The sequence below is a fragment of the Taurulus bubalis genome (genome assembly GCF_910589615.1).
Source record: "Taurulus bubalis genome assembly, chromosome: 15".
NCBI lineage: Eukaryota > Metazoa > Chordata > Actinopteri > Perciformes > Cottidae > Taurulus > Taurulus bubalis.
Window position 1 is genome coordinate 7,731,056 of NC_136603.1, and position 15,397 is coordinate 7,746,452.

Genomic DNA, 15,397 nt, shown 5'->3' on the forward strand with positions numbered 1-15,397 from the left:
GATTTTGCTGCTCACAAGGCTGAAAGCAGTTTGAAGTCCTTTAATGGCTTAATTAATGGGATTTTAGGGAATATCGTGGATTTTCATATAAGAAAAATTCTGATCTATTACAATATATTTGTTTAGTTTCCCAAGTTGGCCATTATTTATATCTGTTGCGATAATATTGTACTCACCAAAGTGTTGCTCAGATGTGGGAACTTTGCAAACTAAGTAACAAAGGTTTGGCTAGATTATTTAAAACACTTTATTTGGTCGTACAGTAAAACCAAAAGTGAGCATACACTGGACATGTTGGTCTATGGTTCAGGTGAAACCCTGCCTCACTGGAACTCACCGCTGGGACCAATTGTCACACTTTCCTGCATCCTCTCCTCGTGGTCAGTGGGAATGGACATTGGAATGAGAAGGACCACGCCTAAGCTGGTGCCCACCCATAGACACGGGGTGGGCAGGGCGTCACCCTTGCGCCCGTAGGACTCTCCAAACTGCAGTGTGGTGATCGACTCTTTGGTGTCCCGGTCGATGCTGGAAACACTGGAACTGCGTGAGCGGCTGAAGGAGTTTTCACGGCTCTCTGTAGCGGCAGCCGGCAAACACAGAAGCACAGCACAGGTGGACACGATGCAAGAGGGAGGGCGGGGGACATCAAGTGATGACAAGAGAGAGAGGGAGTGAGAGAGAAAAACAGGAAACAGAAAGAAGAGTTGCAAGAGTTGTGGAAGGGAACAGCAATGTGGTGGGAAAAGAAGAAAGAATGGTGGCATGACAGGACATATCGTTAAAAAAGAAAACACATAGTCAGGAGAAGGAGAGTGATAAGGAGCACGGAAGACAAATATTCTAAAGGTCACATGTGTTTGTCCGCAGATTTGATTTCACGTAAAACACTGGAATACAGTAAAAGATGTGATACATTGAAAAGCATCGTGATATTTTCATTACAAAGAGACAACATGACAAATACGTCTTTTTACACCAACCCTGCGCACACACGTGTGTACACACACACACACACACACACACACACACACACACACACACACACACACACACACAAACACACACTTCTCATTGAAAATGTACAGATGTTTCGGTACTTTGGAGATTCTATTCAGCGGCCTGGTAACACAATTTTTTTTTCAAAACCGCACACATATATACAGACAGATAGATACACACACATTTACAGACAGACACACACTAGAATGCAAACACACACACACACTCTGGCTGTTGCACCAAATTCAAAAATCCCTTTAACTCTGTTAGAGTGCTACCCATTTGTGTCCTCCATTGTATGCTTAAAGCCTCCATCATAGAAGTATTTCTGTATTGCTGCATTTCTTTCTGAATTATTTAGAGCCAGGCAATGTGCATGTTACAGAGTGCCGACTTTATGTAACTACAGATGGGTGCAAAGCCCGGCGTACACATCAGGCTAAAATAAAACATTTTTTGGCAGATGTTCAATGTGTACAATTTCGGGGCATTACGAGAACCACAATCCGTACAGGTTTAAATGGTCATCCACTATTTATGGGGGGATAAACAGTGTAACTCTGCAAAACATTCGCTATGCACTGCGTTATAGATGTCATCGCCCCACACCTTGGGACACGAGCAAGCACTTCTAGGCACGTTTTAGACGAAACAGGGCCACAGGACGGACTGACAAACTGACTTGACGGACGTGTAATAATCAGCAGGACAGCAGTTGATGGGTTTGTGGCCGAAGCCCCCTTACCTCTCTCACTCCAGCAGAAGGGGGCGGTGGTGTGGTGCTCGTCGTGGGAGTACATAGTGACTCCGTGAAACTGCTGAAGCATTGCCCTCCTGGATGCATAACCTACTAGTCCCCCACAACATGAACCCCATATAACAAACCACACCCCGCCATGTCCCAAAGAAACGCACACACACACACACACACACACAATAACAGCCGCCCAGCCAAAGACCAGACAAGACGGACAGATGGACAGCAGTACCAGAGGATGAAAGAAAGAAAAAGAGAGTAAGATCCAACTGATTGTGGAGCGATTGCTTCAAATATATACAAAGACAGAGAAAGAGAGGGCGCCTGAAAAAGAGGCCACTTGTTTATGTTTCTGGTGGCCACACAACCTCTACTCACGCATCCATCTTCTCTTTAAACCCCCTTTTCCCGCACCATCTGCTCAACTAAACACTGTTGGCAAGAGTGTTGTGAAACCTCTGATACAAGCAGTGATCCGGTGTGGTCAGTGAAGAGCTGCTGTGCAGCACTGTTGCACGAGGACCGAATTCTTATCGCGGCTTTCTTTGATACTGCTGTAAGAACAAAAACATTTGGAGTGGATCCCAGTTTACAAACTGGTAACAAAACTGGTGCGAGGAGTCAAATATAGAACCAATTCAACACGAAGCAGAAAGGAAAACTCCTGCACAAAAGGTTCTACAAGAATAGAAATCCTGGTTGATGTCGTTTTTGTCTTGTTTACAACACTATCGGAGCAGTATCAATACAGTTAGGTATTTTTCGGAAAGAAATTCTGTTATCGTGAAAACACTGCTGTACGACGCCGCTGGCAGCCACGGCGGCAAAATAGCCTTTTGCTGTGTGAGTCTGGGTCGCAGCGGCTCGGTTTTGCCGCGTGTCGCCGGGGTGTGTTTACGCTGTGTGACAGAGCCTGTGGGGTGCTGGCTAATGAAAGTCAGGCACAGTGGTGCTCTGACAGGACACAGGGACCCCTGGGGGCCCTGACAGGGAACTAGAGGCGGTGTCAAGGAGGTGATAAGGGAAGGCAGACAATCTGAAGCGGTGAGACAGACAAAGTGCTAGATGTATACAGTGGTACATACACATACACCCACACAGTGTAGATAGACGAGGACAGACAACTGGAGATTACACCAAAAAAACTAAACATTTCTATCTACAAAGCTTTGTGTCAAGCTGTGCTTTAATGCCAATTAACTTATATAAAGATGATGTACTGCATGAGATACATTTGCCAGGATTTAATTGTGATCTTAATTAGGAATTAAGAAATCTTCGACATAAAAATGTAACATTTTAACAATTTAGAGTAGTCAGTTCATTATTGCAGAGATCCAGGGACATCTTGTATTACACAGCTATGAAATAGCAGGTCCACTGTTTCAGCACTCGGTTTTTATCTTTGTGGTGAAACATTGATGTAGGTGTATGAGGAGCTTTTTCAGCATCTGGCCAGGTCACTGAGACTGAGGCACCTCTGCTCTGTGCGAAGGTGCAGTAAAATACCCCTGTTGCTTTGTGATATTATGTGATTCTGCAACATGTGGGTTATACCTAATCTCAGTGTTACGCCGTGATGAAACAACAATGCCTCTCTCTATGCTGACAAACAGATCAACTGATAACAACACATCTATTTTCCAATTCTTAAACATCCACTGCCAATTTCATGACCACGGCAAAGCTTACAGTATTATAAAATTGCGTCTTCAATATTTAATAGGTGTGCTGCCGAACCAAGATGGGAGGCATGGCAATGTTGACTGTACATCGAGTCTGACTTCCCATGCCATTTCCCTCCTCCGTCTCCTCGCCTGGCATGCAGGCCTCATTAACATTGGCCTCATCTCTTGCACCGCTCGCTGACCTTTAATTACTACAGTGAACCTGCTGGCTTTTCACTGTGGTAACCCAGTGCAACGGATAAACAACAGTGCCGAGGGTAGGCAGCAGATAGAGAATAGGCAACGGTCTGCTGAGAAACGCGACGGTCCACGCATACTAAATGCACATTTGCGATGCAATGCAAACATGTTGAACTAAAGAAAATTTCTAACGAGAGATTAAAAAGCTGTAGAGGGTTTTAATGAAAACACAACAGACAATGTGTGTGTCTGTATGCCAAATTGACATTTTGGTCCGTTTTGAGGGTGGTGTGTCCAGATTAGGAATACAAATAATCATCCAATGACGACCAAATGAGTGATTAAACAGATTAATCACAATTGATCAAAAAACATTTGAACAGCCAAAGTTGTCTTTGGACCGTAGGAGGATTTTAAAGGGTAAAAGGAAAAATCATCGGCTCGCTGCATTGAATGCATTCGTTCTTTACACTACCCCAGGGTGCCTGTCGAACAGTGTTTTTCTGTACAGAACTGCACGTGCCGCAAAAGACAAGGGACCCCGTCATGTCATGTCAAATTCTGGACACTGATGACCGTTGTCAATTTGATTTCAGACAGAGTCACAGCTCTACACAAGCACTGTCTACTGCTGAGGCACACAAAGACAAGGTAGTTATCCCTCAGACAGACGATTACAAATATATCTTTAGTGTCAGAAAGGAGGCGTGCGGCTCTCTCTCCCACAGAGCTTTTGAAAAAATAAAACTCTAGATTGTCATGACCTGGTGTGTCTAAGAAGCATGGCCATACTAATGTAGCCAAAACCCATACTACTAATTTGTCATTCATGTTGAGAGATTACAATGACATGCTAACCCATGATGACCTATGATTAGCACACTGCCACTCAAACAGCAAGTAAGTTTGGTGGCTTGTAACAGGTACATCCATCTTTGTCTACCTGTGTGATATTTCTGGTTACCTTACATTTCAAGCTGCTACCTTCCTAAATCCTCATTCAAAGTTTCATGTTCAATCAAGAAGTCAGTTTCATATGAATGTTTTCAGACATTATAGATGCATTAATTCAACTGTCGAACAGAGTGATCATCGTCTGCATTGATGATGCAGCAGTGGCTTTAATAAAATATTCAGCTTATGCTAATGAATAACGGCTTCCCTCTCAGCTCTAGGTCACTGTTGTATAATGAGGTCGATGAAGATGGCCGTGTGAATCTAATTGCAGAATTGCAGAATTGATGTTCAAGGGTCAACTGTGAAAGCAGCACCGCACCGATCCTGTTTATTATTTAGAAGAAATACTTTGCATCAGCACGTTTGTTAAAATCCTTTAAAGTCGGCACAACAATAACATCCGGGTGTTGACCCGAAATATATCTTTAAAGAGATATCTTCCTTCACAAATGTGAAGGAAGATTCTCTTATTTGCAACCCTCGCGTGTTACTTTTTGTCTGATGTGTGTGCAGGGTGTTGTTAGTAACTGTGACATTTTGGGAACTCTCAGTATTGACTTTCCGAGGGTGAGATGTGCCTGGCGTGACCTGACCTGACTTTCTATTAGTGTGGCAGAGCCCCGGCTAAAAGTAAATACAATGACCTGCACAGTTAGAGCTTTCCAGAAGTGTTCTCTCCTCAGAGACACAAGTGTATAATGTGTATGATGCCTCAGCACTGTATGCAGTGCAGGTGCTGCATCGGATGTATAAATCAGCAGCGTGATAGCAGTGCGTCTTTGACTGACGTACATGGACATTTTCTCACATGCCATCTTCTGTATGACAATTTGCAGCTTTAAGGTGGCAAAGTACATTTTCACGATCCATACTTTAAATTAGAGCACTGCAGTGCTTAACAGCGTCTCTGCCTCCAGGGCCAATCGTCATGTCTGTCACTTCTTTATGGATTATCCATTCCCTAAACCTGCAGTCTCTTTGGGCAGTCTTATTTCCTCTACCCTCAGAAAATCACCCAGCAATGTGAATCCTTGTTAAGACCTAAAGTTCAGCTCGCAAAAAAACGGCAATTAATATTTTGCTGGGACTTTTTACACTAAAAGAAAATGTTCAGTTTGGAAGAGAGAGAAATAAAATGTCCAACTTGAGTCCTGTCATGAGTTCTGCGTGGCATCATCTTTGTCCGAGGATGTCAACGAATGCCCTGCAGTGGTGCATTGATGTCGGTTTTCTGGTAGTGACAGAATAAGTGCAAACTTTCATATTGTGTAATTAAATGCTGATGTACAATCCTGACGGAGACCCTTTTCATGTGTCAGTTTCGAGGTCAATATCTCAAAATTGTCATTTTAGGTTCCCACTTGACATATGCTTCTTTGTTTTTGCTTCGGCTGCCACTTGTTGTGTGAGGGCAGACTGGCAGAATATACCTATAACAACAAGCCTAAAATATGATCCACGTTTTCTTTAAGATAGTAATCAAATTTTCAAGGATGGGCCAATACATTACATTTTGAAAATGAGGAAGATGTTGTATCAAAGACTTCAGAGTGTGTTTGGCTTAATTCAAGTTAACAGGGGATACTATAGACATACAGCAGCTAAAAAAACACTGAAACACCTGCTGGGTAGAGACGGACACATATTTACACACCCACAAAAGCACACATTTCCTACACACACACACACACACACACACACACACACACACACACAGCCAGTTGGGTCGATACATTTTAGATGGTACAGATCAATGTCGGAGTGTGAATTAACGGAGTTCAAATGAAAGAAAATAAATGTCAGATTTATCATTATGCCATCAAAATGCCAGAGTGCAGATCATGCATGAGCGGTTGTCTTGTACAACTTAATCACCTCTTTCATCTGTGTGTATACTGAAATTGGCAATTATAGTAAAACAACAACAATGTGGATGTTTTGGTAATATCCCTTTGAAGAAAAATTGTAGACTCACTAACAAACACAACAACTATATAAAGACATGCTTCCCTCGGCTCAAAGTTTGCGGATTATGAGAAAGTCAGGAGGTGTGGCCACACTACATTAATATTGTGTGCTTTGTTTCTTAGTCAAAATAATAAAAAATAAAAAATGTCAATCAATGAAAATATCCAGAATCTATTCATGAGAAGGTATGAAAACATGGCTGAAGACAACTTCACTTGGCTGAGGAAGGTTCACTGTGTGATCAATTGTAAACACATCAGCGCTGCTTTTAAATTGAAGGAAGAGAAGAAAAAAAACACTGGAGAAATATAAAATGAATTTGGTTGAAACATCACATTGCACCAACCTTCAGGCCTCGGACACGGTCGACACAAGTAACAATGTTAAGGGACACAATGCAATGGCCATTGTTTGCATTCAAGAGAAGCAGAACCTGTAGTCCAAATGTTGTAAGATGATGCTAATGCAAGATGCAGAGTTAAATGTTTAAAGTAAGATAAATGCAAACACGCACATACAGCAGTAATAGGCATCATATTCATCTGGTAACCTGCTGGCTGATCACCAGATCACTTCATGTGCAATCATAGTTTCAAAAAGTGAAGTTCATATACGGCCAATTTGCAGTGACTACGTTTGGAAAGAAATCAACAATATCATCTTTCACTAACACCTCGCACCCCGTAGCCTGTCAAGTTTTCTGTTCTTGCATGGCATAGATGCAGCTAGCTAACTAGCGTATATGCAAACCATTCACTGTCAGTATGTTGTTTTTATCCTGCTATCTTGCATTAGCATACGCTTGTCTTGTGTTTACTATGCATCAGGACCTAATCCACTTACCCCAAGGTGGGAGGATGGCATGCACTTGTTGGGAAGGAGGGAATGTTATAGAGGCGTAGGGGTGGGAGTTATGGGAAGACAAGCACACACCTTCAGTGTGGGACACAGGCAAAGAGATCTCCATGCAAGCAGCGGACTGGGCCTTGCGGAAGGGCGGTCGGCCAGGGCCTCTGCGGGTAAGCCGTGGCCCCTCGGGACCCATCGGGACGCGAGGCTTGGGCTGGGAGGTGGGGCTAGTGCAATGTCCATTAACATGATCTGTAACAACGGCAAAGCATTAGCAAACAACACAAGAAGGGAAACAAAACTTTCATATTCTAATCCACCACTGCGATATCCATCTTCATGTCATATAGAAATATTCAAATAAGATGAGATCATTTTACTTATTCATGATGCAGTTTTCAAGGATATAGCTTAAGCTTTCTCACCCGATATGGATAGTTTACTATCTATTTAAAAAAACTAAACAAAAAACATATTACTTTAACTCAGTATTATACGACATGACCTATGACGATGGCTATTTTTGCAGTAAGAGGAACAAGCCAATGTTGAAAATCAGATTGTCAAGGAGAATTAGTGGTGGTTAGGGAGAAAGGGAAAGCGAGAGCGAGAGTGAGTGACAAAAGGCTGGAGAGTGAATTGAAGTAAGTATGAGCAGGTAGGAGAAAGAGAGGCTGGGGCAACAGAAAGGAGAGCACAATGCAGAGGCAAATTGCGAGTGCAGTTTCATCTGTGCCAAGAAAGAGATATGAAAGTCAAAAGAAAAACAGGCTTAATTCATCTCCACTTTGTTTCTTTTTTAATCTATATTTCTCTTCAGCAGACATTTCTTTTTAAGACCGGAAGCTTTGTGACATTACGGACTATGGAAAAAAGCGAAGTGAAGATCAAAGGAACAGTAAAAGATCTAAAAAAAAAATCATCTGGTACACCTGGTTTTTAAATTCTAACGCAAATACTCCGGTTATTTTGGTTTGGCCACACAATTGGCTACAGATGGTGGTGATAGGAAACACTTGTTACATTCTGTGAATTGTTGCCTTACATGGCCTCCCCTCAGGGACTGAGTTTGTTGGAAGCTTCATCGTTACTCAATGTACCGTGCTGGTTGTGTGTAAGTGTGCAAAATAATTTGTTTAGAGCCAAAACATATTAATGAGACAAAGAAAAACAGAAGTGTGTGGATTGGGTGCACTTCTTTGTTGCCCGAAGTTTAGTCGGCAAGACAAAAATGCTGCCAAGAAAGCCTTAATTAACAGCTTCATGATACCTTCGCCTGTGTGCTCTCCTACTCATTTGTCTTGAGAGACGAGTAATAAAAGAGTACCATTCTCTTTAATGACATCCCTGTGGCAGTAAAACCAAAGTTAAAACGAAGAGGGTGTGATCAAACCTTTCCGCTCTGGTTTTCTCTTCGAGACTCATGAAGCATGAGGATAATTAGTATTGTGCTAATTAGTAAACACACGAGACAGCGTTCTCTCGTCACTCTCCACTCAGTATTTTTGCACTGATCATATGTCTGTCATATCAAATCCAAGTCTCCTCTTCAGCCAGTGGATGCTGAAATGATTCAATATCAAGGTGAAGATGGAAAACTCTCATCTAGTTTCACAGCAGGACGGACCGAGGCCATGAAGGGATTGAAAACTGCAGGTTACATTGGACCAACCAATGCCAAAGCCATATGACGACACCTCTGTGTATCTATCTACATGTGTTGTAACCGTGAATATCAAACAGAGAAGCAGCAAATCAGTCACTTGCCCCGAGATGTTCTGCAGGAAAGTAGTACATATCAGAAATATATGGCACAGTACCCTCACACACACACACACACACACACACACACACACACACACACACACACACACACACACACACACTGGACACTGGCCCAGAGCATGGATTACACACATTTGCACACATACCCCCCCCCCCCCCCCCCCCCCCACCCACCAAACACACACAAAGAGTAATACTCTCTGTAACAGACTCTTTTGACAAAATATGTTGTTGTCATAACCAACATCTTATCATTTTGTAGCTTTTGAAAAGGTAAAAGATGAATTATGTATTCCCTCATGTTTACTGACAACATGCATCCCATTAACACTTCAGGGGCATGTTTGAACCTCCCAGGAGATTTAATGAGCTTAAAACGCTCTCTTTTTAATCAGACTAAATATATGACGAGGTCACCACATTTAAGGTTGATCTTTTTAAGGTTGGATTTTTATTTTTTTGTTAATGTTCTCACTGTCACTAAATCTAATACAGGGTTGACAAAATAAAGCCTTTTTTTTAATACCTGTCAAATAAAGAAAGGTCAATAAATGATGCAAGTCACAGGAATAAGTAGGCAGTGGCACATTTTGTGTTAAAGAAGCAGCAGCAGTTTTTAAGCATGTATAAAGCAGGAGTCTGCAGAAGCAGAGAAAGGGAAACCTGAGATTGTGATGTGTATGTACAGTAGTAGAGATGTATGGAGGGGGTTGGGACGACGCTCAGTATCTATAATGCAGATGATCCAGTGAAAATGGAGAAAAGACTGTTTAAGAGAGAAATGATCCAGTTACAATGAGAGAGGTAGCGAGTGATCCAATCACTGTAGAGCAAGGCTGTCAATGGAGGAAAGGTTGTGTAAAATCAGAAATGGTCCAATCATGATAAAGCGATAGAAAACCTCAAATTTAAATAAGGGCATGAGTTAGAAATCACCTTTATAAACACTTGCAAAATGTAGAAGGAACATATACAGAAGAATCAAATAAAAACACATTAAGGGGGAAAATGGACAAACACTTAAGTCCGACAGCCTCATGGGCTGGTTGAACAGGAGGAGAGAGTGACAAGGAAACTGAAAGAAGAAGGTTTGAGTGAGAATAAAAACTACTTAAGCAACATAAAAGCCTAGAAAACATGACAAAAGCAAAAACCTTAATGGCTTAATTAAAGGAAATCAAGTGAAAACTGCTGGCTTTCGCCTACCGTACCAAGATCAGTCTTAAGATCTGTTGGCAGACTTAACTTTCTGCCGGGTCCCTTTACTGAAACAAAAGAATAGGAAACAAAGCACCAGTTAATCCCTTCAAATAAAAATATTAAATAAATAATTAAAATATATGGTAGGAGTAATCTAAGTTAAACAATGACAAACAAAAGTGCAAAATAAATAAAAAATACTCAAACCAAACATAATGGAAATCACTCAAAAGGGACAAAGAACCAGAACATGCAAATTGGTGCAGTTGCACACGGCAGGCATATTTCAAAATGCATGCTCCCAGGCCAGTGTTCCCAGCTATCTCTACGAGATCAATATACCTATACTGGGTTAATTTAACAATCCAACTTATTCACATTCTGAGCATGTTATTTTTTATACCTAATGGCTATTTTACTGTTGGGTTGCAAAAAGGAAAAATAACTTATTTAATTTAGTCTGAATGTCAAATGTGAGTCCCATTCTCTGCACATATCTCAAATATGATTAACCCTGGCAAAGTTCTTCAATTAAATATGTAACTTTTGCCCAAAATACTTGTTCTGCTTAAATGTCCCTGTAAAATTGTATCTTCTAAGGCTTGGGGATGTCTGACATGGAAGCACAAATAAACAGGGAGACACCACAGGGTGTCAATACAAAAACCACAGTCAGACACTGAGGGCAATAAAATAACTTCTTTAAAACAACATTTTGCAAGCATTTTGCAGAGAACTGCAAAGGTCAAACTTGAGATGGTATGAGTCAGTTTTCCCATCAAAAAGAAGGCAATAGGTCATTGTTTCTTTGTGTACAGTGTGGAGGAGACAGGATGGTGATTACATGGGAATTTATACATTTCATGACCACGAGGAAAACAGCATGATCATGAATTTACTATATTTATAGTTTTGACCACTGACTTTAGAATTGGAAAATCAAAGAATATTGACTCAAGATTTCAATCCTTCTGCCATAGAAGGAAATAAGTACAGTAGAGGACATGGAGGAAATGGTAGACTTTTTATTTGTAATCTACTGTAATGTAATGCAATTTATTCCATTTATACCATTTATTTGCTGTGAAGGACCATGTAGACTGCTCAGTATCAAAGGTCATTTTGAGGAAGAACATCTTTCCTTTGTAGCAGGGGAAATTGGGGGGTTATGGTGCGCTAATTGAATTTACATTTCTGTTTCCATTTTTCCTGGAACAAATAGAGCCTTTCTGATTAGTGTGGCAAATTAGATAATAGATGAGCTCTGTGTGTGTGTATGTGTGTGTGTGTGTGTGTGTGTGTGTGTGTGTGTGTGTGTGTGTGTGTGTGTGTGTGTGTGTGTGTGTGTGTGTGTGTGTGTGTTTTCACAATCGAATACAGTCACCAGATGCTGCTGGAACTATATAAAATGTGCAGTGTTGGGGATAAAATGACAGAGAAAATGATCTCATAATAAACCTGTTACACACAGATGCTCCTCTGTTTAATAGCCCAGTGGCTGCATTAACGCTTCATAAAATGTAATTTAATCAAAATTAATGTGTGGGATTTATCTGAGGAGCCAATGGGTTGTTTATTGGGAATATGAACAATAACCAACCAAACATTAATTACCGTTGGTTTTTGCAGCTTTTTGCTACATGCTCACTGAACTTAACTTTATTAAGTCGATGTTGGTTAATACTATTATGATCCATCATTCATGTGCTTTATTTTCACAGCCGAAGAATATTTGACTCCAAGCTGGTTTCTTGTTGTTGTTATCTTTATGTGACAACATGTGACACTTGTATGACAGCACTTTAGTTCGACTTGCCCCATTTGTGACCTCAGCAGTCCGTTTGTTACTCTGTGATTTGGTCACATAGAATTTTTTTATGCAAACCTTGGGGCTTTCTATTTTTAGCCATGTATTCAGGCAGAGCGTTGCACCTTGAAACGTGTGTTTGTGATCCCACAGAAGTCTACGGTGAATCTGAAATAATACATTATTTGCCCGAGGTGAAACGTTTAAATCCAATATTTCCACAGACTGTGCAACTTTACTCTGCTCTTCTTCTCCGCTGCACAAGCCCGAGATAGATTGGATTTAAATGTTAAATTTCTCCACGGGCAACAATTGTACTATTCCTGGAAGACAGCAGATGCCAGTGAGATCACTGCCTTTGGAGATGAAACTCATGGTTAGATTAAGAGGTAAACAACCCTAAGAATCTACATGCAAGCAGCTCTGTGAGGCGACGCTTTGAGCTAAATGTCAATTTTAGCATACCAAGTACTCATCATAGAGCCAATACTGACAAGCTGCTGATTAGCAGCTCTATAGTCTGACTCACCGGGTGTAGACTGTACGTATAAGTCAGCCATTGGCCGTGTATCACGTGGCATTCTTCTCCCCTTCAGCTATCTGTGCTATTTATTTTGCAAGGCATGGTCGCTGCATCCTGTGCTTAGCGCCACTTAATATATTACAGAATGGCAACGTGTGAAGCCAGACCTATCTTTGTGCTGACACGGCGCTGCAGAGATAGGTCTGGCCATGCAGGACTAGCAGGTATAAACAAAAGTCAGTAACCAAATCCTACAGAGAACATAAATGTCTGCGCAATCCATCCAATAAAAATGTAAATATTTATGTCTGGACCAAAGTGGTAAACCTGGTCCACTGACAGACACACAGCTAGCATGGCTAAAACTAATGTTTAGATTTTTCCCTTGAGGTGTGTAGGGAAATTCATGTGATCGAATAATAGTAATGTACAGAATGCTGAGGTCATAAATGAGGCTAATTTTGGACTTCATAAGGCCACAACACTAATAAATGTACAAAGCAAGCTGAGGTCATATTTATTAGTACAGCAGCTGGCCACACAGTGGGCACCATGCAGTTAATCAGAGAAGAGACAGTAATGAATGTTAGCCGAGATGACATGAGACGGGTTTGTTGACGAAGTCAGGAAGACACGATGAGAGAGATTCAGAGCGCTGCAGTAGTGGTAGTAGTAGTAGCGCGTAGCCTTTTAGTGACAAAAGATGTGCGATTCCAGTGGAGGCACAATGATTTGACGTCACAGAGAATGAAACACTAGAGGCAGTGAGGAGAAGCACCCGGCTGGGGAGGAACCCCTTCCTCTTCCCAAGCCCACCTGCCTCGCAGTGTTGCCGAATGACGATCCAAGTTCAAAGCCCAGATCCGGCACATAAAACAAACACCACGATGTCTACCCCCCAGCAGCTGGGGCAGAGAGCTAATGCAACAACAGCAGTCGCACAAAGGCATGGAACACATTGACAGCGACAGACAGTCTACTCCTAGAAACACAGGCCCTGTCAGCTTGTTTACACTGCAAGCAACTGGGTTGATGGGTCACTCTGCTGTGACCTATCATTGCACGAGACGGTTTGAATGCATTTGTGTTGTGAACTGCAACTACAACGTTTATTTTGTGATACATATATTCCTTGCTTTTTTTTCCCCAATTTGGATTGCCCAAGCCCATTTTCACTACAGCGCTTGACACTGCTAACCTTTAACCAACCAGTAGGAGTCGCCACCCTCTTCCCAGCTGTGCACCCTACTGTAGTTTTTCTTTCTTTTTTCATAATTTCATATGACAGATGTATCCTACACCTATTTTCTTTATACATTAAGTTTTTCAAATTAAAGTTGTGTTGAAACAGGGAAACTTTGAATGGCATTTTACACGCAGAAACAGTAACGCTAAAAAATGATCTGCTTTACTCTTGACATTCACTGACTATCATACTTAATTGTAGATCTGTATGGTTTTAATGTGCCTCTAATTGTGTTGCTCACAGTGTGGAAGCAGAGTTAGCATGCAAGGTGCAACATCAAACGCCCCACCTGTCCAAAAACAACCCAATAACCCCCCCAATCCCCTCCTTTGTTGCATTACTACCATACAATAGAAAACACAAGCAGATGTCCATGAAGAGGCTGAGATCTATGAGACATCCCTCCTCTTACCATTGTCCAGCAAGTAAAAGACTGGACTGCAGTGGCTGGCTCTCAGACTGGCCACAGGCTCTGGCAGGACGCGTGGGTCATTGTGAAGGGAGGTTGGGTAATGAACTGGAATAGGAGATCCAACAGAACAGACATAGACTTTTCAGGGCAACAGGCGAGAGACAGACACAATGGGCCAACTGGGAAAAAGAGAGACTTGCAGGTAACAGGAAGGAAAACAGTTGAGAGGTTATGAAAACAGACGGTTAAGGACCACACCATTCCACCTGCAAACGTTTGAATAAGAACAGCTATGATAATCATAAACAACCACAGCACTACTACTACTACTACTACTACTACTACTACTACTACTACTACTACTACTATTACAACGAATATTACAACTACGTTTACAATACCACAATTACTAGTCAGGTATTTCAGTGAGTTCAACACCAGCTACAGGCAGTCAGTCCTCCGGCTTTATACACGTCACTGTGACCAGAAGTGTCTTCTGGTGCCTGAAGGCATTTCTTTTTACTTTCAAACATACATGACCTCTTCTTCGATGTTCCAACAAGGCTTTTAAACCTTTTCGATGCACGTATTTCAAACAGACAACAAACCATTAAACCCCATCATTTCACAATGACTGTCAAATACCTGACAAACTCAAATAAGAGCGCTAACTTTGGCAAACCGAACAGTATAATCTGTGAAAAACTAGTTAGTTGTGACTGCATTCTACACGTCTTCAGTTTACACAATAATAATCATCAAGAGTGCTGGTGATGGTGACATCCTCAAAGTGATGTCATCACACAGTTCATGTAGTTTCTCGGGAACAAATCCACTGTTCCCATCCAAACCTCTCTTACTAGTCTTATTTAAAAAACAAAACAGTCAACGTGAGTCAATGCTACCCTTAAAACTGGTCTGAGTAAAGAAGTCCTTGGGTTGGACGGTGGCTCTACAAATGTAGTGGTTTAGTATGACTGGACCTAATTTGTAGTGTAGAAAAAAATGGCAATTATCTTACTG

The 15,397-nt window shown here is 41.5% G+C and overlaps 1 protein-coding gene across 1 annotated transcript in view; it reads right to left on the minus strand.

The window, feature by feature from the left end:
- Window positions 1-15,397, minus strand: part of stxbp5l (syntaxin binding protein 5L) — a gene marked incomplete at both ends in the record, with an annotated part of 138,423 nt that overhangs the window by 3,942 nt on the left and 119,084 nt on the right. Inside the window, 5 exons of the mRNA XM_079231421.1 lie at window positions 338-577; window positions 1,748-1,849; window positions 7,486-7,653; window positions 10,398-10,451; window positions 14,375-14,479. Coding sequence (XP_079087547.1) covers window positions 338-577; window positions 1,748-1,849; window positions 7,486-7,653; window positions 10,398-10,451; window positions 14,375-14,479 — 669 coding nt within the window. The remainder of the gene's footprint in view (window positions 1-337; window positions 578-1,747; window positions 1,850-7,485; window positions 7,654-10,397; window positions 10,452-14,374; window positions 14,480-15,397) is intronic.